This window comes from Diadema setosum, chromosome 21 (assembly GCF_964275005.1).
Source record: "Diadema setosum chromosome 21, eeDiaSeto1, whole genome shotgun sequence".
In the NCBI taxonomy this organism is placed as follows: domain Eukaryota; kingdom Metazoa; phylum Echinodermata; class Echinoidea; order Diadematoida; family Diadematidae; genus Diadema; species Diadema setosum.
In genome coordinates, this window is record NC_092705.1 from 15,142,172 (window position 1) to 15,167,441 (window position 25,270).

General features: G+C 39.7%; 2 protein-coding genes across 3 annotated transcripts; one reads left to right on the plus strand and one right to left on the minus strand.

Annotated features, from left to right (window-relative positions):
- LOC140244254 (centrosomal protein of 63 kDa-like) lies at positions 1-25,008 on the plus strand. 2 transcript variants are annotated; one of them, XM_072323892.1, is made up of 16 exons: positions 1-42; positions 3,155-3,265; positions 3,780-3,966; positions 4,328-4,423; positions 10,459-10,602; positions 11,058-11,171; positions 12,758-13,012; positions 15,081-15,217; positions 15,776-15,928; positions 16,350-16,467; positions 17,099-17,284; positions 18,455-18,664; positions 19,675-20,015; positions 21,561-21,628; positions 22,814-23,025; positions 24,051-25,008. In XM_072323892.1, exons 2-16 carry the CDS (start codon positions 3,231-3,233, stop codon positions 24,219-24,221), a joined length of 2,427 nt encoding a protein of 808 aa, XP_072179993.1. In that variant the 5' UTR covers positions 1-42; positions 3,155-3,230; the 3' UTR covers positions 24,222-25,008. The 2 variants fall into 2 exon arrangements, with proteins under 2 accessions (XP_072179993.1, XP_072179994.1); XM_072323893.1 differs by having other exon boundaries at positions 19,675-19,982.
- Positions 1,959-2,315, minus strand: LOC140244350 (uncharacterized). Its single transcript, XM_072323993.1, has one exon. It carries the CDS (start codon positions 2,313-2,315, stop codon positions 1,959-1,961), a length of 357 nt encoding a protein of 118 aa, XP_072180094.1.
- Positions 25,009-25,270: the final 262 nt, after the last annotated feature.

Below are 25,270 nucleotides of genomic sequence, written 5' to 3' on the forward strand. Positions count from 1 at the left end.
GTTGACGGCCCCACCATCTTGCGGCGGTAATTTGAACGAATTGTGAGTTACTATTGGTAAACATATATTTTGCCTATGGTTCAGGCACATTTCTTGTGTACACGAAATCTCAGGAGTTTGTTTTGTCATCTTGCTGATGTAATGTTACGTAAATCTGTCAAAGTATAGACTCTAGAGTTACTCGTTGATAGGGATTGGGAGTGAGTAGCCGCAAAAGTTTTCAGGATCAGTCCCACGTATTGATTTTTTCGTAGTCGGGGTCGGAAGGTGTGCTCGAGCTCCACGGCCACTTGCACTGGCACTGCTGTCCTTGAGCTTTTGATATAGATCTAGCTTAGATTTTTTTTTTTTCTCAATCGTACTTTTGTTTAGTTGGGAGCAGAGACTTAAAGCATCTGCATGCTTATGTGCCCCCATCATCACTTGTGCTCTAAGAGTTTAATCATAAGATACAGCTCATTTTTTTAGGTGATTGTGAAGATTCTAATCTAAATGAGTTCACCTAACGTTGTCGTTGGTTGGCGCTAGCTGCCTGTGCTTCATTCTGATGCAAAGAAAGGTGGGTAACTTATGAAGGTAACTTAAGGAGTTTCGGTTACTCTGCATATTCTAGATGATAAAGGTTTGGAAGCAGTCTTGTTGCCATCTGTTGTACTTTCTTGAGCTGAGTACTCTAGAATATAGATCCTCATACACCCTTTCTAGTATTTGGGATGAAAGAAGGAGCCCACACCTGGCCGGCCATTTTGCAATAAATTGTCGTTCTTGGTTGCTATAAATTTTAAGCTTGAGCCATCGCTTCTCACTCAATGCCAATAATTCCTAGTTTGATGCTCGCTCTTTTTTTTTTTTTCCAACCTCAGCTCTGTGTGCACTAAATAAAAAATGTTAGGAATCTAACAATTAGATGTAGACCTCTTCTATACACAAATGCACTTGCACTAGTCACTACACTAGCTATGTTAAGAAGAGGGCACACTTATATATTTATAAATGTAGTCTCCTAATTGCAAAAATTGTCGCCTTCCAGCACTCCTTCTTCCCAGACTTTATAGACCTCTGTAACTCTTTTCCCCAGGAGGTAGTGGGCAGTTCAACTCTCAATTAGTTCCAATGACACTTACTGCATGGCCAACTCCACCAGTAATGGGAGAGCATCTGTTCCTTTTTTTTTTTTTTTTTAATTGCACGGGCATTGCACATAGAGTAGTCCTATTCTTTTTTTTGTGATATCTTGTTTGAACTATTGCGTATATATGCACTACACTAAATGACCAGCCAAACAGTATGTAGTACACCAGAAGGTGGACTGTATTTCACAAGAAGAAGACTCCATTTTGAAGAAGAAGAAGAAGAAGAAGGAGAAGAAGATCCAAGATCCTTTCCTGAGATGTCTTGTGCAATAACTTATTCACCATCTTCTCCTGACATCTTGTATTGACAGCAGCATGGGTTTCTTCTACCACAGTGCACAACTTTACTACATTTGTTTTTGTTGAACGGGAGTTGCCATGTGTTATGCCTATCATATTATACCATTCATATCATCCTGCAGGGTGTTTGCATCATTTTGGTTGTCAATAACTCTACTGTATACATGTAGTGTGGTGTTACATAGATCTGCAAACAATTTCATGCAAGAACTGACCACCTCTGGTCAGTTATTTATGAAACAGATGAAGAGTAATGCTCCCAACACTCTTCCTTGAGGGATACTGCCTATGACTGGGTGTGATATAGACAATCTGATATTCACTCTAGCTCTCTGAGATTTTCCAGTTAGGTGTGCCTTAATCCATTCGAGAAGGTGGCTGCATTTAATGCTTCCAGTTTTTGCAGGAGTCACTCATGTGGAATGCTTATTATGCTGTCAAAAGCTTTCCAAAAATCCATGTATAAACAGTCACTGTGGGCACTATCAATCAATCTAGTCCATTCCTCCAAAAGTTTAGTCACACCTAGGATCTCCCACTACAGAAGCCATGTTGGTCATTGGGCAGCAAGTTGTGTTGTCGTGTACTGCTATTAATTTCTATCCTCACCAGCATCTCCATGATTTTGCACTTCAAGCTAACTGGCCTGTAGTTGGCAGGGTCACTTTTCTTCCCCCTTTTAAAGAGGGGCACTACAGTAGCTTGCCTCCAAGATTCTGATACAGTGTCGTCTTGCATCAGCTTGAAGATGATTTGAAGTGGTATGCCGACTTCTTCATGGACCTCTCTCAATACTCCAGAGTGGATTCCATCCAGTCCTGGCAACTTGCTGATGTCCGACTTGCAAAGCAATTTGTCTGTATCTCTGGCACTGAATTTCATCTTTGTCAGATCATCATCTGATATTTTGGTCAGAGTCAGCAATGATGTTAGATCCTCATATTGTGAAAACACTCTTTAAGAAGGCATTTAGAATGACAGCCTTTTCTTGATCCGATTTGGCTCACGTGCCATCCTGAGTAATTAGTTTGGGAATGCCTAGATTCCTTTGTGGTTTACTCCAAACATAATTCCAAAAGCTCTGTGCATTTTCTCTTTCGCTTCCTCAGCAGTTTTGTTTTCAAAGGCTGCCTTGGCTCTTGTAACTTCAACTTTTGCTCTGTTTCTGTATGTTTCTGTAAGTTTTCCTAGTCCTCTTCAGATCTGCTTTTCTGATACTCATTCCAAGTCTTGTGCTTCAAGTTGATTGGTTACATTGTATGTAACAGCGTAAACATGAGTAGAAGTCTAGTATCTGTCACCTGAAGTACCACATTTAAGTTTTGATGTCCACATGTTGTGAAGTTACATGTATGGTTGGGCATCAGGTGGGCTATGCAGGTCAAACCTGGTATCATTCTAAAGCTGGGCAACAATTTTTACTCACTTTTTTAGAACCCCCAGTACTACTTTAGGTCTTGACTGACAGATTCCCTCTTTCTTGGCCTGGTATGTGTGTGCTGGCTCATTCCTCGCAATATATGCGTAAGCCTTAATGCATGAGGACGCTGGGCCCAGAGGAAGATTTTTCTGAGTGAATGCCCATGCCGATGGAATCACACACATAGAACTAGTAGTGTAGGCTATTTTCAAAATATGTTGGAAACAAAATGACGTGTGTGGAGATCAATGGCCTGTACAAATAAAATCTAACTTTCATGCATTGTCCGTGTCTTATGCAGATGAAAGTGGCTGAAGAGAAAATGTAACATCATTGTCCAAAGGCTACAGGAGCTTCCAGTAAGTATTCCACCAGCCATGGGAGATATACAACAGCAAGCGCAGATGGCTGGGTAAGTCTTTCCTGGTGATATGTGTTACATATGATTTATTTGGAAGTCATATTTTTTTTCAATCAAATTAGTATTTAATCTGGAGCTTTCAGGTGAAAGACTTGCACATAGTAGTGAGCAATGCAAAATCAAGTTTTTGAAACTGCCATATCTGTGTAGTTACAAGAAAATAATGCACTGTATCATTGGCTGTTACTTGCTTGTCTGGTGATTTCATTCATTTTAAGGCAATATGTAAGAAAACATTTTTTGAAGCAGATCCAATTATTTGTTTTGTTATCACCATGATTGCAATATGATGCCCCATTCCAACAGCCGTTGACATATAAACTGATCAATGGTTTGTCCTATTCTTTGACAGATTATGTGCATACACTTTGAAATTATGTTACTTAATATACGATCATGACAGTGGATTTGGAGTCATGAATTAACATTACATGATTGCAACGATCTTAACGAATCCTATCTGAGCTTCACTAGAGAAATTTCTGTGTTTGGTCTTATTTCCCAGTCTCTTTGATGGGTCACTGTCATCATGTGAGGCAGAACTGCAGGAGCTGATGCGCCAAATAGATATCATGGTCAACAGCAAGCGGCTGGAGTGGGAGGCTAGTTTGAAGTCCACAGAGGCACAGCTGAAGCAGCGGGAAGAAGAGCTCACCTCTGTCAAGATGACTTTGGATCTGAAATCAGCTGAGGTATGTTAGCTCTGTCTCCTGTCTCTTCAAGGTATTGAATGAACACTCAAGTAGTAAGTATATGGAGATGGGGGATGGCAGAAAGGTTGCTACACTGAGAGGATATTGGTGAGCAACTCAAGCTTGCACAATATTACAAAAAAATGTTAAAAAAATTATTTTAATATATTATTTGAACCTCTTGTTACTATTTTCATGATTAAGATGAGATCTTAGCCAAGGTATTGCACCAAAATTCAGAATTCACTTTGGTAACAAATCCCTGAAGCAGAGTGAATGGTGCTGATCAGTTTGATCTTGAAAGTATCCACATGACTAATTGTATGTGATTGCTTGAAGGCTCTCATGATTTCTTTTGTAGGTCAGTAGACTGACTCATGAGCTGTCGGGCATGGAGAGAAGTCAGAAGGAATTGGTGTCACAGTATGAACAGCAGGTCGATGTTCTGCGCAAAGAGGTGAGCTGGGCAGCCATAAACGCATAGATTACTGTATATGCCGAATATTTCGCGAGGTTTTTATTTTCACGAATTTCGCGAGTCAGCTGCTATTCGCGAAATCAAAAACACGCGAAAATATTGACTCTGATCCTGATAAGAATGTGACGTATGCGTACACATTTTTCCATTCAGTAAAGGACTCCGCGATCGCGAATTTAACCACTCGCGAAATCGTCGGGAAGTTTTGATTCGCGAAAATTCAGACTTGCGAAATATATGGCATATACAGTATTTGGTTTATTTGTAATGTGCGTTTTCTGTGCAAAGGTATGGTTTGAATCCCCCAAGGGAAATAGATCCATTGTCACTCAGAGTGACTCTAAATCATAATGTTGTAGACAGGGCTGCACACTAACCCATTTTTTCTGCCGGTCCAACCTGTCTCTGTTGGACCGGTAAATGCCCCTTTTTACCATTTTTTACCGGTCCGAACAGAAAATTTACCGGTCAACAACGACAACCTAAAAAAACATTATATGACTTTCAAACTTATTTTCTTGTTTTTTATGGACGTACCCCCTTACCCATGTACATTTTACAGATTAATATCTTTTTTAAAACTTGCATTATTTATTGCACAAGAAATTTAAAAAAAGATAGGAAAAAATAGAATGTTTGTTTTTGAATTACAGTGTAAAATGATAATGAACAAAATCAGATTGTATCAAATGCGTTTGTGACTTTTTCTAAACATCGGCGCACGAACTTGCTGCGTAACCTGCTCTTGGTGGTCAGTTGGATTGCGACGATTTAATGAATTATTTTAGCTGTGATATTTTCTGATGCACGCCCTTCAAGGGGTTCTTTATTTTTCTCCCGATAATCTATTCGCATTGTGCATGCGTTCTTGAAAGGTACACGACATGCAGGGCCGAATTCGCAATCCTTTTTGCGCCCATTTCCACCTCAAATATTAGCGGGATTGTGACGATTTCATAAATTACTTCGGCTGTAATATTTTCAGATGCAAGCGCCAAAAGAGGTTGAAAATGTGTCCTTTATTTTTCTCGATAAACTCTTCGAATTTCGTAAGTGCGTTCTTAAAAAAAGATGCACCACATGGCCGAATTCATGATACTTTTTTGCGCCTATTTCTACCTCAAATATCAGCGGGATTGTGACGATTTCATAAATTACTTCGGCTGTAATCTTTTATGATGCAAGCGCCAAAAGAGGTTGAAAATGTGTCCTTTATTTTTCCCGATAAACTCTTCAAATTTCGTAAGTGCGTTCTTAAAAAGATGCACCACATGGCCGAATTCATGATACTTTTTGCGCCTATTTCTACCTCAAATATCAGCGGAATTGTGGCGATTTCATGAATTACTTTGGATGTAACTTTTTGTGATGCACGCACCGGCGAGAATGGTTGAAAATGCGTTCTTTATTTTTTAATCTCTTCGCATTCCGTACATGCGTTCTTGAAAGGTATACGACACGGCAGAATTCACGATCCTTTTTGCGCCTATTTCTACCTAAAATATCAGCGGGATTGCGATGATTTTATGAATAACTTCGGCTGTAATCTTTTATGATACACGCGCCAAAATGAGTTGAAAATGTGTCCTTTATTTTTCCCGGATAAACTCTTCGCATTTCGTAAATGCGTGCTTAAAAGATATACGACACGGCCAAAAATCATGATTCTTTTTTGCGCCTATCGTTTCCTCAAACTCCAACGGGATTGCGATGATTTTATGAATTATTATTCGGCTGTAATCTTTATGATGCACGGGACAAAAGGGGTTGAAAATGTGTCCTGTATTTTTCTCCCAATAATCTCTTCGCATTTCGTACATGCGTATACGACACGGCTGAATTCACGATCCTTTTATCGCCTATTTCTACATTAAATATCAGCCGAATTGTGGCAATTTCATGAATTACTTCTGATGTAATTTTTTGTGATGCACGCACCAGCTAGAATGGTTGAAAATGCGTTCTTTATTTTTCTCCCCATAATTTCTTCGCATTCCGTACATGCTTTCTTGAAAGGTATACCACGGCCGAATTCACGATCCTTTTTGCGTCAATTTTTACCTGAAATATCAGCGGGATTGCGATGATTTCATGTATGACTTCGGATGCAATCTTTTATGATACACGCGCCAAAAGGGGTTGAAAATGTGTCCTTTATTTTTCCCCGATAAACATGATAAACTCTTCGCATTTCGTAAATGCGTTCTTAAAAGATACACGACACGGCCAAAAATCATGATTCTTTTGCGCCTATCGTTTCCTCAAACTTCAACGGGATTGCGATGATTTTATGAATTATTATTCGGCTCTAATCTTTATGATGCACGGGCCAAATGGGTTTGAAAATGTATCCTGTATTTTTCACCCAATAATCACTTCGCATTGCGTACATGCCTATACGTCACGGCCGAATTCACGATCCTTTTAGCGCCTATTTCTACATCAAATATCAGCGGGATTGCGATATGTCATTAATTATTTCGGCTGAAATCTTTTGTGATACATTCACTAGAAGGGTTGAAAATGCGTTCTTTATTTTTCTCCCGATAATTTCTTCGCATTTGTGCATGCGTTTTCAAAATTATACATTGCATGCAGGGCCGAATTCGATATTCTTTTTGCGCCTATTATTGTTTACTCAAATTCCAACGGGATTGCGAAATTTTCATGAATATCATTCGGCTGTAATCTATATGATGCAAGCGCCAAAAGGGGCGAAAATGTGTCCTTTATTTTTCTCCCGCTAATATTTTCCCATTGCGTACATGCGTTCTTAAAAGGTATACGACACGGCCGAATTCACGATCCTTTTTGCGCCTAGTTCTACCTCAAATATCAGCGCGATTGTGGCGATTTCATGAATTACTTCAGATGTAATCTTTTATGATGCACGCACCAGAAGGGTAAAATGTGTTTTTTATTTTTCTCCCGATAATCTCGTCGCATTTGTGCATGCGTTTTTGATAACCAACACGGCATGCAGGACTGAATTCAAGATCCTTTTTGCGCCTATTATTTCCTCAAATTTCAACGGGATTGCGTTGATTTCATGAATTGTTATTCGGCTGTAATCTTTTATGATGCACTCACCAAAATGTGTCCTTTATTTTTTTTTCTCCCCTATAATCTCTTCGCATTTCGTACATAAGCTTTTGAAAGATACGACGCGGCCGGTCGAATTCATGATCCTTTTTGGGACGATTTCTACCTCAAATATGTAAGCGGGACTGCCATGATTTCATGATTTGTTTTTTTCCTCCCTAGTATTATCTATTCACATTTTGTGCATGCGTTCTTAAAAAGTACACGGAAGAGCCGATTTCGTGATCTTTTTTGCGCCTATCTTCATTATGAGACCATTCTGAGCGAATGAAAATATTCATTTGTGAAATGACTGTGTAAAATGAAAATGAACGCAATCAGATCCATTTACTGTATCGCTGAATATCGAATGTGTTTTTACTTTTTCTAAAAGTCGACACAAGTAAATTAGTTCTAACATAACTGCCACGCTGCTGCGAAGCCGGGATCGGATCGATCTTGCGTTAAAAATTATGAGTAAAATGACCCAGAAATGCGTGCGCTTCTATCAATGCTTCTTGTCTGGCATGACCGCCGATCGCAAGCAAACGAAAAGCAGTTACACTGTACATGCTCTGCATGTATTGCATTGCATGGCAGTGCGTGAGCAGCGCCAAATGCGCAAGCGAGGGCGAATAATTGGTCGACTGCTAGTGCTCAAAACTAATGTATGTTTACTGTACAGAGTGCACCGGTAGACATAAACGAAAACCTGTGTAAAACTTGTTGAACAGTGCGATATATTGCACTCTGTTTCTCCCTGATCGAGGCTGCTCTTTTTCTTTCTACTGACCCCACCAATGCTTTTTTTTTTTACTGGTCATGTCGGACCGGTAACTTGTGGATTTCCTGAAAAGTTACCGGTCCGACAGTGACTTTTACCGGTCTTTGACCGTCGGACCGGCGCCAGTGTGCAGCCCTGTTGTAGATATTACAGTGGTTATATCATGAAGTTAGATGACAGCAGGACAGTTACGTGCCTGGATTTAAACTAAGGAAGAAAAAGCCAAAGCAGAAGGTTCATGAGATGAAGGAGGAGAAGGAATGTTCTACAAAGGAATAATTTCAGATCAGACAGGCTGGTCAAATTCTTGAAGAGTCTACATGATACTGTATCAGTGCTAGTGTGCAAATGATTTCATATGAGCAAAGGGAGTTACATTCAATTTGTTAGTTTTGATGGTACTGAGCAACTTGTTGTCAAAGACCACTTAAGAGTGACAGAAAGCATTGATTCTGCATGTATAAACATGGTCTTTCCAGACAGGTTCCTCAAAGTGTGAAATGCTGTGAAGAGAAATTAATCAGTGGTTATAATGGATGAGTGTGGTCTTTATAGACAGACCGATACTAATGCAGTTTTTACTGTACAGCTGTATCAAGTTCACATTTTAGAACAGGAGTCCAATAACTTTAAACCATTGATGAATAAAAAATAAAACCTCTTCCACTATGAAATTCTATCACTGATTCAAGCCTTCTATAATCATTATTCCTTTGAAAGAATTTAATGTGTTAAACACTTCCATACTAGCGTGAGCATTTCTTGCAACCATAGTCACAGTTACAGTATACAAAGGAAATTTCAACCATATCCCTCTTTGGCTTCCAAATTAGAGTGCAGCTCTAGAAAATGGATAATTACAAATTTTGTATGCTGGAGTGGGGTTGAACCCCAATCATGCTAGTGTAGTGATTACCGGTACAAGGGAAGCCATACATTACATCATTAACTTTTCTCCTGGTGCACAAAGAGTCTTAGAAGATGTGTTGTACTTGGAAACTGTGTAGCTAAATTGGAAGAGATTCTCCATAATTACACTACATTAAGTATAAGAATAGCTCACTCTTCAGAGACCTCAAGTGGCCACACCGATGGCATGTTGATTGGTCAGCCGAGATGACCTTTACCAATCAGCCCCTTTCATTGTTGGCTGTGTAATGGCACAGCACTCATAAACTTGAGGAAGGTACATGTATGAAATTAGACTTCGATCTGAATATCTATTGGTTGAGTCTTGCATCCTCACCATTTGTGATTACAGTTGTACAGACTTTCTATGCATTTTTTTTTTTTCCGGGGGGGGGGGGGGGTGCATCATATGTGGCATATATATTGGTGATGGTGTATTAGGGTGGTCCACACCGTGAAATTTGAGCATGTTGCAAGCTCTAAATATGAGAATATTACGGAAATTGTATTTGTATGGAGTGCACATCAGGAGTGTGTAGCACACAATATTTTGCGACTTACTATGTATTTCCCACTTTGGTGTTTGTGTTTAATTTTCTCTCTCACATTTTGCACACAAATTTTCCAAGTATTTTGATGTTTCTCAAGTTTTGCACATATTTTTTACATGCTGATTACATTTCATTCTGAGCAAGTTGCCAATATTTGAGGATGCTGCATAGCATGTTACTAGCTTTTGAGGATGTTGCTCAAAAATTTGAGCATGTTGCAGCTACAGGCTCAAACCCCTCGTGGACCACCCTGGTGTATGTGTTCACCTTGTCTATGACCATCTTGCCATTTCCTGCATGGGGCCTTGAAGCAAACCAAGCTAAAGTTGAACAATAATCTCACAGGTGTCCTTGCATCTTGCCTGTGCATGGACGTTCCATGGAAAGGGAGATACTCTCAAGATACAGGCTCCATTGACCCAATAGTAGGACGAGAGTAAAAGAAGCATTAAACTTTCGGCCTGCAGTGAAATAACACCACTTTAGGGCTACAAATGTGTCATGCATGAATTTGTAAGGAAGTGCATTTCAGATCCTGCACAATGTATCTAGCATACATCTTTCATAAAGCTGTTTTGCAGTTCACCAAAGTTGGTGCGGCAGTAGTGTAGTATTGAACCCCAAACTTCTGCAAGGACTGTCACTGACATGCCATACCACGTATATGTCCACTTCTTCCTCTCATCCAGCTGAAGTTGCTGCAGAAGAGCTACGAGAAGCTGCAGCGCCACCACGGCAAGCAGGGAGAAGGTGCAGAGAAAGCGAAGGAGGAGTTTGGAGACAAGCTGAGACAGGCCCGAGTGGACCTGAAGATGGCTCAAACAAAGATTGATGTAGGTGGACAACAGAAGAATCACTGAGTATATGGAATTGTACAGTATTCAACAACTGTAATTAGTCATAACCCCCCCCCCCCAAAAAAAAAAAATAAATAAATAAATAAATAAAATAAATAAATAAAATGTGTCATTATTAAATACATGAAGATAGTTATCTATTCCTTGTGTATTACTATTAGGTAAAAAAGAAAAGAGAATTCTAGCAAAAAAGATTGGTGTGTGAGTCACAATTTTTTTTTTCTTTATCAAGTCATTTTGAAACTTTCTCCAGTCTGTTGCTGTGATATGATAGATTATTCATTCCAATTCTTGACATTTTTCATCTAGTGTAGTTGACAGCATGGACTTCCTGTGTAGACTTGTTTATGTACTATATTTAAAGTATCTATTCAGTGAAGTAAAATCCAAGTGGATTTCATTAATTTCTTCCTCATTGGTGCTCTTTGTAGGATTATGAAGTCCAGTCTCGTGAGTGGGATGTTCAGCGGCGTGCCTTCAAGAAGCAGGTGGAGAGCTTGGAGACCCAAAGGCAGAAATTGGCAGAGAACTGTCAGGCTTTACAGGTGAGTGATGGAAAGTACTGTATACACCATATATTCAGCAAGTCTAATTTTTTTTTTTTTTGCGATTTGGGACTTCTCGACAATTTCACAAGAGGTTAAATTTGTGATTTTGGGGTACAGTACAGAATGGAGAAGTGCATGCGTGCAGATCACTCACATACATGCCGGTATCAGAGTTGATATTGTTGTGTGTTTTTAATTTCACGAATAGCACCCGACTCGGGAAATGCACTAAAAAATGAAAACCATGAAAATATTTGGCGTATACAGTAGTTTGGATGATGGTCTTATGAAACATTTTGTGTGGGATGTGAAAAGTGACATATCTTTTTCCTTCTTTAACATGCACATGTCATTATCAATCACTTTTGTATGATCCTGATGTCATTGTGGGTACAGTGGACTCCCGTTATAACGAAGTCCTCGGAATCGGCAGTTTTCTTTCGTTATAACGAAATTTCGTTATAACCGAATGAATAAACAATAAAAATACATAGAGTTGATAATGTTGTGGCCCTAAATTTTATTTCATTGTAACCGGAATTTCGTTATAACCATGTTCGTTATAACGGGAGTGCACTGTACTTACAGCTGTAGGCCTTGATAAACACAACTGACCAGAATATTTGAATTCAAAATTGATAACTTAAAGTGTATTTAGATGGGAAATATGAGAGCTTTCATTATTGTAAAAGTGGAATTTGTTCACATTTTGCATGACAGGAAATTAAGGCAAATATCTAAGCATGCAAATTTGTTATGCTGAACAGTTACCTTTCACTGTAGTATGTGTTGCCAATGCCCAAAAACCACTCTTGCAGCGGTGAGCTTTTTGATCTGCTCACTCAATTTCCATGACTGTCATGAATGGTGAACAAAATTCATATTCTTTGTAAACTTTTATTTGTGGAAGTGACATGGTCTAGTGGATTGTGTGCTACAAATTTGATGAGTGGTTACAGCGCTCAACTGCTGCCATAGCACACTTGTCCCTATAGCAAGACACAACTTCTGCATCGTGTCTCCATACCCTGGTGTATAGGGAGTATTGTCAAACCAGAAATATTTGCAGCATGAAATTTCTACAAATTGGAGCTGGCAGCCTTTTTCATGGCATGAAATTTTCACACATCGCCACTGGCATTCAGTCCATATAGTGTAGGCAAGAACGTTTGCGTGCATTTTAATTTTGTGAATCTCGGCTCTTGCACAATTTCTAAAATTAAAATACATGTAAAAATGTCTGATTTTACAGTAACTGGCAGGATGTCAGTTCCAATATGGTTGTACTTGAGCAGTTTGCGCATTAACCCTGTGTGTGCTTTGAGTGCAGATTGGCACAGAAAATGGTTTAGTGTTTCTACACACTGTCCAAAGTCCCAGGCACAGAGTTCAAGTGTCAGCCTGGCTTGAATGCACCCAGGGAATGGAGTGAGAGTATTGTAGGTGAGGATATGATTCCAACAATGAGAGTATGATGATGGTGTACATTGATTCTGAGCACCAAGATGTGGCGGACAGGCAAAATAATGAAGAAGATTTATCATCAGTGTTATTATAATTCATCCCATGTTGATGTTCTGCAGGAAGATGTTGCGGCCTACAAGCATCAGCTTGGCAAACGTCAGCAGCTGCTGGACCAGAGTGACCTGGACTTCAAGGCCCGCATTGTCCACGTGGAGGGTCAGCTGCAGAGGGCGCAAGACACGCTGGACGGCAAGAACTCGACGATCCAGCGACTAGAGGAACTTCTTGAGGAGACGGGGCAGCGGAGGCGAGGAGCGGAAGAGGAGAACAGACAACTCCTGGAGGACACTGGGAGGAAGGAACACAGAATCCATGTAGGCTTTCTCTCTCTCTCTCTCTCATTCTCATTCTTCCTCTCCTCCTTTGGTATCAGAGGGCATTTTTAACCTTAAAGGTAGGGGATACCTTTTACAGACCTCCCAAAATGCAGAAAAACATTAAATGTGAACCTCAGGGGACTTGTTTAGGCCACTGCTGAGAAATTTGGAAGTCAACAGTTATCTACAATTTGAATAATGCACAAAACTCAACTACTCAGTAGTTCTGTGTGTCAGCCACACTTAAGCCTTTTTGTTGCAGTCTTCTGTATTTTTTATCTATAAACACAAATCTAAAAGTATAAGAGCTGATGTAATAACATATAGAGTGTGTGGCAATAATGTATATAGAAATGTTTGTAAGTTTTGATGAACTTTCTTCACAAAATATACATGATGGACACACATGCAGTGCATGGGTCTGCAAAGGTAGCCTAGTAATGTACTGGAATTTACGGTGAGCCCCGAAAAAAATTCAATTCAAAATCTAACGGTCAATAAAAATGTACTAAACGTTACCTTCCACTTTCAATACTTTATGGGAGTTTCTAAAATGATACTCTCTTCAACATACCACTGGATTTATACAATTGTTCATTTAAGGCATGCAAATGGGATTCCCTACCTTTAAAGGGGAAATCCAGTCCAAATATAAGTTAATGTTATAAGAAAGAGTAAAATACTACGAGTTCAATGTATAAATTTGATCGAAATCGGATAGAAAATAAAGAAGTTGACATTTTGAAGTTTTTTGGGGGGTAAACAGTTCTTGAACAGTCAGTATGAATATGCAAATGGTGAAGTGAGCATGTCATTCCCTCACAACTTACCATATTGTGTGTACATAAAATTTTGAAATTTTCAGTTTTTCATTCAAATGCCATTATGCCCAAGGCTCAAATCCTCCTATATCTAACTGATCACTATTCTGAAGTTATTCAACCAGGAAAAACATCATGTTTCAGACTTCAATGATAGAAACATTGAATTTTCTTCATTTCTTTGTACATGATCAATGGAAAATTGTGAGGGTATGACATGGTTAGCTCACTCATTTGCATATTCATATCCATTGTACAAGATCTGTTTTGCAGAAATTAACAAAACTTCAAAATGTCATAACTTCCCTATTTTTCATTCGATTTCAGTACAATTTTTGCCATTGAACTCAAAAGATTTTACTCTTTTTTTTATCAGACTGTAGATATTTGGACTGGATTTCCTCTGTAAGCACCATTTGACTTTCCCAGGACCATTGTCTTAACTAATGTAGCTAATGGTCATTTGACAGAAAAACAATCATAAATTTGCCATACAATTTACATCAAAGCAAAGCTTGGCATTTTCTCTACAACATTGCTTGTTACATATCCATGGTAACAAAAAACTATAAAATGTTACATAGATTTGAAAAACAGAATGTTTTCCCAAAGCACGGCTACGTTGCTGTCTCAGAATAATGTGCCTCACATGAGGTTTCCGTCATGGCACATGAAGAGTTAGAATACAATTGACTCTTTATACAGCATAGATGTCATTGGTTATTAAAGAGCAAGGTTCACACTCTCAAAGTTGCTGGGTTTTTTATTTATTTATTTTTTTCTCCAGCATGATTCACATTAAAGGCATCGCTGAAAATTCAGCCATACTTGTAAGTTTCTTTATCATCACCAGTGGGTGTTTTTTTTTTTTTTTTTTATAGAATGAACAAAGATTTATGTCCTGGCAAAGATTAGGCAGCTATATGCAAATAATTTTGTCTAAAAATTTGTTTGATGCAAAAGTGTAAGAGGTAATGCTTCAGTATGGATGTTGCAGCATGTCATAAAGTTCATCTTTTCCATTTTCATTTTTCATCAGAATAATTGAAAACAATATGCATGATATGAAAACTTCATCAATACAAGCATCAACAATGCTGCAACACAAACACCACCAACAACAACACTACCACAGTGATCGCCACCACCGCTACCACTGCTACCACTACTACCGTTGATAAAATCTTTAAACCCTTAGATATTCCTTATGATTTTTGTTTTTTCGCCACATCCTTTATGAACAGATTCTTGAGGCTGAGGTTGCCTCTTTGCAGCAGGAACTGAAATCAACAGAGGGCACCCTTCATGCAACCAGGACTGAGTTGAGGGATCAGGAGGCCAAATTCAACAGCTCCTTGCTAGCCAAAGAAAGCATGCTTAGGTTAGTCCTCTCTAAGATGTAAAGTGACTTGCAAATGTAACTGTAAAATTTTCACTAATTTTTCACATGTGTAAAAAACAAAGTCCAACAATATAAGAAAATGTTATTAAAAGATCACACGTGAGTCAAGGGCGTGATAAGCACAATCATTGAAAAGACAGCATGTTTTGGCTCACATGCTTAAATACATTGGAGTATTTTATCGAACTTGGTTCAATCAAGTTGCAATGTTGCATTGCAATGAGGCTTCTTCACATACGTGTTGGAGTTTGCTAAAATCAAATTATTTCAGTGCCTTGCAGCCCTAAAAACTTTGGGCTTCTATATGGTTGACTTTGTGGGTTTGAAAGGGGGAAAGCGATGGAAAAAAAAAGTGGCTTCAAAACTTTGTGCTTGCCCAATTCAGGCAGACATTTTTTTCTCATTATTCCAAACACTTGCCTGTCTTTGATTTTCACTTGCCCCGGGCAGTTGGGCAAGCGCTTATGTAGCACCTTGCATAAACACTGAACCAACTTTCTTCATCGTTGTTGCTATGGCAACATCATCCCTCATCAGGAGCCATGAGGATGAGACCAGGAAGAGGAGCATCCAGGTCAGTGAGGAGACGTCGCTACTGAGAACTCAGCTCCAGGACTCTCAGAGGAAGATCCAGCTCCTGGTGGAATCCGAGGCCAGACTCAAGATGGAAGTCGGGCGCCTGGAGGAGAAGTAAGATGAGAATACCACCTCTTTTTTTTTTGGGGGGGGGGGCTCTTTTTGGCCAAGACCTTCAGTATAGCTCAGACAAGTTTTGTTTTTCTGTCTCTATTAAAATTTGTATATGAATATCCATTCTGCTGTGCTGGAAGTGAGATGTATCTCTTCGAAATGGAAATGTATGAATAGTTGATAACTGAAAGATATCTCAATAATATGTACTCCAATGACAAACTGAACTTCACTAGTAGTAGACTGATTTCTGCAATGTCTGCAGTGTATATCAATTTAGTCCCAGCCTTGTGAAAAATTTGGTCTCTTATTCCGGAAGAACTTCTGCCATAGCAAGGGGATGTAAGTAACTGTTGAGATATGCAAAGTACATGCGACATCCTAACTATGAACCCTCATAATATACATTTTGTATTTCCAGGCTGGACTCGGTACAAGGTGACAATGCTGCCCTCAACCTTGTCCTGACAGAAAGGACTGACGAGCTGAGAGGGATGGAGAACAGTGCCCGGATGCAGCAAGCGAGCCAGAAGGCCAAGGTTGGTAAAACTCTTCCAGATTGGGCGGGGAACACACCCATTTTGAGAATTCTTGCCCATTGTGAAAAGAGTTGACTTCCCTTGCTGCATTGAGGCACTAAAAGAGAATGAGTGAAATGAATGAGAGTTTCCACACCTGTTTGAACTGTTCACTACTTGATAGCATTATACCCCGAGTTCATGTTAGACCCCTCGTTGAGGGTCCAATCACCAGAGATCTTATCTTTTTTATGACTGACTGTCCACACTGCCATCTGGACTGTACCCGTGCTGCGGGGTCATTTGGTGCTAAGGGCAAGTTCTGCCACTTGAAACCAGGCATCAGGCATGCGCACATTTGATGAATACAGCTGGATGCTATCAATTTTCGCCCCAAGGTCACTCTCCCCTCCAAATCTTGCCCCCAGACTCGACTTGCTTCGCAGGACGAGTGGACAAGTCCCATTTTTTTGAGGAGAAAGTCTTTGGACTTTCTCCACATTGCAGGGACTAATGTGAAAGCGGGGATAGGGACTTGGGGGGGGGGGGGGGGATGGAGCACTAGAATTTAAAATATAGGGCATTTTATGCATTAATTAGATGAAGAATCAGTACCAGTACTCTCCCACTGTGCATCTTTGTTGGAATGCAGAGAGAGCTAAGCGATGGCATGGAGCAGCGCCTGCAAGAGGATCTGGCCGCGATGCGACAAGAAATAGAGGTCCTGACCAGCGCCCTCGGTCAGCGGAATGCACTGGTGGAGACACTGAGGATGAAGCTGTCGGACGCAGAGCATCGCTTGATGGAGGACAGGGAGAGGAGCAAGAGTGAACTCAAGGTAAGAGATGGGCTTCAACAACAACAATAATAACAACAACAACAACAACAACAACAACAGCAACAACAACAACAACAACAACAACAACAACAGCAGCAACAACAACAACAACAGCAACAACAACAACAACAACGGCAACAGCAGCAGCAGCAACAACAACAACAACAACAGCAGCAGCAGCAGCAACAGCAGCAGCAACAACGGCCAAACAGCCAAGCAAACAACAACAACAACACAACAACAACACAACAACAACACACAACAACAACACAACAACAACAACAACAATGGAAGAAGCAAGAGGAGTTAGAAACACTTTATCAGTGCTAATGAGGCTGATTGGACATGGTGTCAATTTCAAGATGATCTGAATGTAGCTTTGCACCAGAAGGTTCTTATGATATGTTCACGCCATACACCGTGGTACCGTCATAACCGGGGGTATGGCGTCGTGTAGTGCCATCTCATGTCCATTATCATACAGTAGTACAATGTTGTAATGGTGACTATTTTCTCATCATCAGCACCAGCATGAATCGGCGTGGCGATAACGATAGCGATCGCAATGCCAATTTTCCTTCCATGTCCACTTTTAAACAGTTAAGAGTACAACAGAGCAACAAAAAAAAAAGTTATCATTTGCATTCGTTAATTGTTGCATAATCACAAACAAAAAAACATTTTTGTACATAATAGTACTAAGAATTATTTTTACATATTTTTGGTAACCCAGGGTACAGCACTGAAAAAAAAATAATCCAACAAAATGGCAAATTTTCATTTGGTACCCTAGGGTACCAAATATTGCATCATATGACACCAAGGAAAATAGCATGCATGTATGGGTTTTTGAAGAGACAGCAGAGACACTACATAGGCGTACCACTTGGTGGTAGGATGAAAGGGATGTGACATTTGTGATACCTGTAGAACTGAGCATTAGAGTGGCTACTGAGTATGTGAATGAGAAAGATGCAGAATTTTAGAATCAGGGAGGTCCCTACTCCCTGTTAGGATGAAGACTTTCAAGCTCATAACAAAATGTTAGTATGTAAGCTGCTGTTATGTTTGAAGCCAATTACAGAGCTTAACAAATACTGTATGCTATTTTGCCGTTCTATCCTTCTTCATAGTGGATTTGATATATTGTCCTCTAAAACATCCCAACAGATTGCTAATGCTGAACTGGAGGCTCTACGAGTTGAGAACCGCTCACTCAGCGGCTCACAGCTGTCGGACCATACCCAGGCAGTTCCCGTTGATGGTCATATCCACCAAAAACACACAGCTGTTGATGGGACTTACCCTAGAGGGATGGCCAGCAATGAGCTACATTGGCAAAGGGCTGCAGATGGTATCCAAAGCCAAGATGTCAGAAATGTAAGCTATCTTCTTCCTACTCTTCCTCTTTGCATTCCAGTCCTGCATCCTGTTCTCAGTTTCTATGTCAATAGAACTGATTGTTTTACTTAATACAATCAAACCTGCCTTCGCGGCCACCTGTCTGTAGCGGCCGCCTGCCGTATGAGGCCACTGAAAAATCCCCCCAAGAGAAAAGTCATGTTATAGACCCTGTGTATAGTGGCTGCCTGTCTAACGCGGCCAGCGGCCACCAATTTTGCCTCCCGTTGTAGACTTTAACCTGCCTATAGTGGCCACAGACCCATACAGAGCCGCAACCATGCCTGTAATTCATGGCTATCGTTCAGTCATGGACACCGCTACATTCACCTCCTATTCAGTCATAGTAGTGCACTTAATAGTGAAAATCTTGCTTGAAGTATGTAGGCCTATGCATGCTACAGTATAACTGTGCAACAACTCGATCAATACTGGCATTGTTCAATGCATGAAGCACATGCGTACACACGTGTACACATACTACATAATGTATATACGACAATACATACACGTAGGCAATGCACACAAAATGTCTAAAAACCTGTCTATAGCGTCCACTTGTCTGTAACGGTCACTCTTTTCGTCTCCCTTGGGTGGCCACTATAGACAGGTTTGACTGTATTAGCATTCTTATCATTCTCAATCATTTTATCATCACATCATCCATTCTCCAATATTCCATTTATTTTCTGTCTTTTATTTGGTAGTTCTCATTTGCCTGCAGTAATTTATTATTTCTTTTTTAACAGGACCTCCAGGTCAATGAAATCTTTTGTTGTTTTGTTTTTGTTTTGTTTTAGCTTTAAAATGGATGCCAATGAATTGTCTGTAACACGACTATGATTTTTGTGACGAGAAACCCTAGAAATGATCGTAGCATATACAAAATGTATCAAGTATATAAATTCTGTGATGAATATAATCTGTCTAATGTCTTTAGGACAAGATGTTTTGTACTATAACTGTGTTGTTTATTTTGTATGTTCTAGGTTGATGTTGATGTCCATGTGCTACAGTCCCAGCTTCATGCGATTCAAAGACAGCTTCAAATGGCCCAGACTAAACAGTCCCAAGAGTCAGGTCTCCAGGATGGACTAGGTCCTATAAGGCAGAGTGACTCCTGGTCCAGAACAGTGCAGGATTCTTCCAGACCAGAGGGTGGTGCGACTCCCAAGACATCACTTCATGGGCCTGGTGTTGAAAGACCTCAACCAAGTCCAAAGGGAAGTCCAGCAAGGACTAGGCCAAGTTTTGGTTCCAGGTCCATTCCTGCAGTTGGTGGACAGAGTCCAAGGAGGTCAGCATCAGACCACCCTAGAGTACATGAAAGGTAAATGTGACTTTTCATTCATTCTTCATAAATCATCCAGCAGCAATCAAGTCAGCCAAGCCCAAGACCAACCTTAAAGAATGACAGCTTATACGTGGAATATGTAATTACTCTTTCACTGTGATCTTGATATTATTTAAGTTTTCAGGAGGGGATCCAGGATTTTGAAACGGTGTGGGGGGTACCAGTGATGAGGAAACGACTACATTGTACCAATCTATTGAAAATATAAAAAAAAAAAAGAAGAAGAAAAGTCTGGCAAAAATAGGGGGTGCACCTGGGGCACCCCTTCCTCTCTGGATCTGCCACTGGCTTCCCTGTTTGCTAAATACTAGGGTAATATCATCGCCCAGCTGACAGAAGGGTGTTTACTGACATGATGGCGTTAACTCAAGTGCGATGCATATCTCCCTACTGGATCTGCTTCACACTCTAGTTAATGCCCTTCTGCCAGCCAGGTGATGATGTCACTGTAAAATAGGTTTTCCCAATATCTGCAGTTTAATCACCCCGTGGGTAGTATCTTTCAGATGCCAATATCAACTTTCTCTAGGTAGTATATGTGTATATTAAATGGGTTAGTCAAATACCGGTTAGTGATTGGCTAAACACAGTCATGTGATGGAGGTACATGTTATGTTCGCCTATGGGCGAACATTCTTGTAATGTTCTCCCATGGGAAAACATTTTCACGTATCAAATGACAGAGAAGGCTTAGGACCGCGTGTGCACAGTGAATTTAGCTCTGCTGCGCGAGCGAGCGATTGAGTGCGTTGTGCTGGTGGTTGACGTTGACGTATTTGACTAACCCATATAATATAACAGATGATGACTTTTGTTGTCGGGAACATGTACCAAACGTTCCACCCTCAGGGTTTGAAATGCTATTTCGTGAGGCTATAAGTCCCTCGACTTAGTCTCGGGACTTATAACCTCCCTCAATAGCATTTCAAACCCTTCGGGTGAAACATTCGGTATGTTCCCTCCCCCGCCAGTCATCATCTATATAATGTCCCTCTATTCATTCACTTGATCTCTTGAATCGTCATGTCCATGTACTCTGTATTGTGATAGCATCATGCAGGCAAAATGACAACAGATTTCGTCTGAACAGAATCTTTCTTCTAAACACGCAATTTGAGTATGCTGACAGTACTAATATACTTTGGCAGCCAAAAAAAGAAAAGAAAAAAGAAAGAGACATTCAAACCAGTAGCCGTGATTCACTGTACCAATATGCATAGAGATATGTGAATAGTATACTGTACACTGTATACGCCATATATTTAGCGAGTCTAAATTTTTGAGAGATGGAACTTCCTGACGATTTCATGAGTGGTTAAATTCGAGATCGTGGAGTCCTGTACCGAACAGAGAAATGTACATGCGTATGTCACATTGTGATCAGAGTCAACAGTTTTGCAAGTCTTTAATTTCGCGAATAGCACCCAACTTGTGAAATTTGCGAAAAAATTAAAACCTGGTGAAATATTTGGCGTATACAGTAGTCCCTGATCAATTACCTATTTGGTTTTCACTCCTCAGCACACCCCACCCAGCTCTCAGCAATCAAACCAGAAATCTTCCAGAGGGTACAGATGATTGGAAGGACAGTGAGTTTATACCATTGTAAAGCTTGCCTTCATTACTGTAAAAGCTGAAATTTTTTGCATTGTGGAAATTTTCATTCCTTTCATGTGACCAGAAACTAGTGTCAAAGTAAAAGCATGTGATTATTTTTGCTTGTTAAATGTACCACTATGTAATGTCTTGATTCTGTGGAAATAGATTAAAACACTAAAAATTCATCCTACTCAGCAGAGTGAAAAAAAAAAAATCATTGTGCAAAAATATCCACTTTTACAGTAATTAGAATCCCAATGAATAGGATCACTGCTTTATAGGGCTAATATCAGAGTAATGTTTCCAAATTATATTATTTTAATTCTTTTACAGGACATTTTTTTATAGATAGATTTAGTAATTCCTGCATCATCTGATGCATGAGGCAGTCAGCTTCCTCCAGTTAGATCTGTAATGCCTTGCCAATAATTGCCAATGCTGCCTTACTTGAAGATCGCATTGAACAATGCATTGCCATATCATCTTGCCAGATCATCATCTTTAAATGGGATGAGATGTCTGTTAAATGGGACATGCTTGAATGGTCATATAAAATGGACAGTTTGTATAGAATCTCGTACTAAAGGAGGAAAATGCAACAGATACTGTATATGACTAGATTTTAGCCAAAGGTACTGAGTAAGTTTTTAGCACTCAAGGGATACATTGTATGTGAGCAGAACTATTTTACAGTAACTTGAGATTTAGTGCTTGGCAGTGCATTATGTACCATGAGTCCACCCAGTGTGCTGATTCCAGTCTAGTCCTTTGATGAAATAATACTGTTACTCACATCAGTATACGTTAATCTGTGTAACAAACTTATAAGATCAAAGTTTGCTGTTGAAATGACATCAAACATTTTTCATTGATGAGTGTGTGGAGGTGCTTATGCAGTCTTAGCTTTTTAGTGATGATTAAATTTGCATATGCATTACAAGAATTAAGACTTTTTCACTGTCGCCAACTCTACTTCTAACACTGTCACCTACTGTTGCACGCCCATCCCATTTTAGCTTCATGGGCAAGCTGCTATCAGGATTAAATCTTCAAGGTTCAAGACCCTTAAGCCTGGAAACATGTAACAAAGCATGTGAAATTTTCAGGATATTTGCAGCAGTTTTGCCTCATGTTACCACTGATTCTTTCATTTCTTTCTCCTTTCGTTTTTATAGCCTCAGCAGACATTGGTTCAGAGGCCCTTCATTCACTTGAGACCGGTTCCATTGTCTCTGGCTCACCCCTCCCATCACCCCCGTCGTCACCCCAGCCGGCCTTCAGAGGTCATCGCCATGGTGATGAGAACTTTGGAGACATGGACTCCTCATCTGTGGACATCTCTGGCTTCTCAGAAATGGGCAACATCCCCGGCAGAATGTCAACTGATGTAATGGCTCATCCTTTGATAATGATTTCTAAAAAATAAAGATGATTCTTGTGTTAATATATTTATTTGCGCAGCGATTTCCTCCTGGGGAAAAATATCATATTTTAGGTTACCAGGAAATAGAATTCAGGATGAGAAGTACATGTAGGGATGGATAAAAGAGTATGCATCGTGGTTAATGAAATTCATTGTTTTGATAATTTGTTTGTAATTCAAGGTATTTTGATTTTTGTCTGTTTCCTCTTTCTTTTCTTCTGTTGTGTTGTCCCATAACCTTCTTGCTTTGTCCCTTTTTCTCCTCTTTCTTCTTTTCCGCTTTGTCCCTACCCCTTTCTTCTTTCTTTTTTCATGTTTTTACTGATTCTAATAATGACTGGTGTTGTGACCATAGATCTGCGCACAGATGCCTGTGCCTACTATGTGCACATGCACACATGTGGTATGTGGAGTACATGTATGCTGTACAATATACACATTCCTAATCATGAATGCAACCATCTGCATAATTGTCTTACAACTCCTGACCTACAAAATATTATGCCTATGAAATATTTGGCATCTACATTATTTATTGCTTACATTTCTATAAATAACCATCATTATTACACCCCTCCTTTCTGGCTTCATTAGGCATTTTCACATCAGCCCAATAAAAATCCAAGCTTGAGATATTTTTCTCGATCGCAAATTAGCGCGCTGTTTCATTTCCTATTCACATCAGCCCAATCATTATCAAATAGTGCGCTAGTTCGCATTAATTATCCTGCTATTTCGGAAATTTCCCCGAGTTGGACTCAAGAAATTTTCTCGATCAATTAGTGCGCTAACTTGTATTCACATTATCAAATAGCACGCTATTTCATGATCAGGTTAATTTCCCAAGTCAGAAAATAGCACGCTATTTCGAAACATGAGGCCGATGTGAAAACGCCTACTGAGAAGGTGCAATTGTTACCTGTAGGCCATAAATCACTGGCATCTCATTCCAGAGGAAATCTTGTTTTTCCCCCAATGTCACCACTCAGAGGCCACCATCACGAGAGTCGGTTGGGACGCGGTTCCTTCGCGAGGACCAGGCACACCAGGCGGAGCTGGAGCGGATCCTCAGCGCTCACATCCAGGACCTGGAGCTGAAGACCAATGCCACGCTGGCCAAGCACTCCCAGCGACTGGGCCTCACCGATGGAGATTCTTAACGCTCACCTCACTGCCGTTTCTTGCCTCCTCTTACATATATGGAAGTTTCAAGTTAACATTAATGATGTATAATGAGCCCGACTCACATTCTACATACAGATGCTATACCACCTATCATATATTTCACATTAACACTTCCTTTTCATCTCGTTTTGAATAAAAAAAAAAAAGAAAGAAAGAAAAATATCGACATATGGGCCTTGTTGCATAAAACTATGGTAACTGTACAATTAATGATAACTCTGCGATCATTGGTAATCATCAGTGATTTCTTGAATTTGATTGGCTGTGGAATACGTGTAGTATTGCTATGGTAGTTACCATTGCTTGCACAGTTACCAGTAATTGCAAGGTTACAATAGATTTATGCATTGGTGCCCAGGCCTAGATAGTTGCCTTCCCAATTTTTCTTGATAGTTTGAAAAGAAAGTTTACTTTCCAGACTAGCTATCAATTCTTTCATGTGCCTTGTAAGTTTTCCTTTAAAACGTAGTCTATATTAACAGACTTCCTAAATCATCTGCCCCTTACAAAACGTATCTGAAACTTTTAGAAAGTAGCTGTCAAAACACACTGGCATCATCAAACCTAAGAACAATTCATGCAGAAATGCAAAATGAAGTCAACTTGATTTAGCAATGTGTTTAAAGGTATGGCGATACTCTACAAAAATGGGAATTGAGATGAAAATTGTTGTTTGTACATATTACATATCATAATTTATTACTGGTATTTACAGATTGTTTTGATGTGTCTGGAAAACCTGGATTGAATTATTAAATAAGAGTATATGATTTATGATATAAAATGTATAACTGCACTTTTATTGCATTTCAGCATACCATTATTGCTATGAAACTGGTATTTTTGGTGAGTGCGGAGAAATTTGCTAGATGTGTATGTGAATATTTGATTGAAGTTGACACACTGTATGTTGTATGTAGGTGCCACATGCTTTCCTTGCGTTTGAAAATATGCACAGACACAGACACAGACAGACAGACAGACACATACACACACATATATTGCATATACATACAGTATGCAA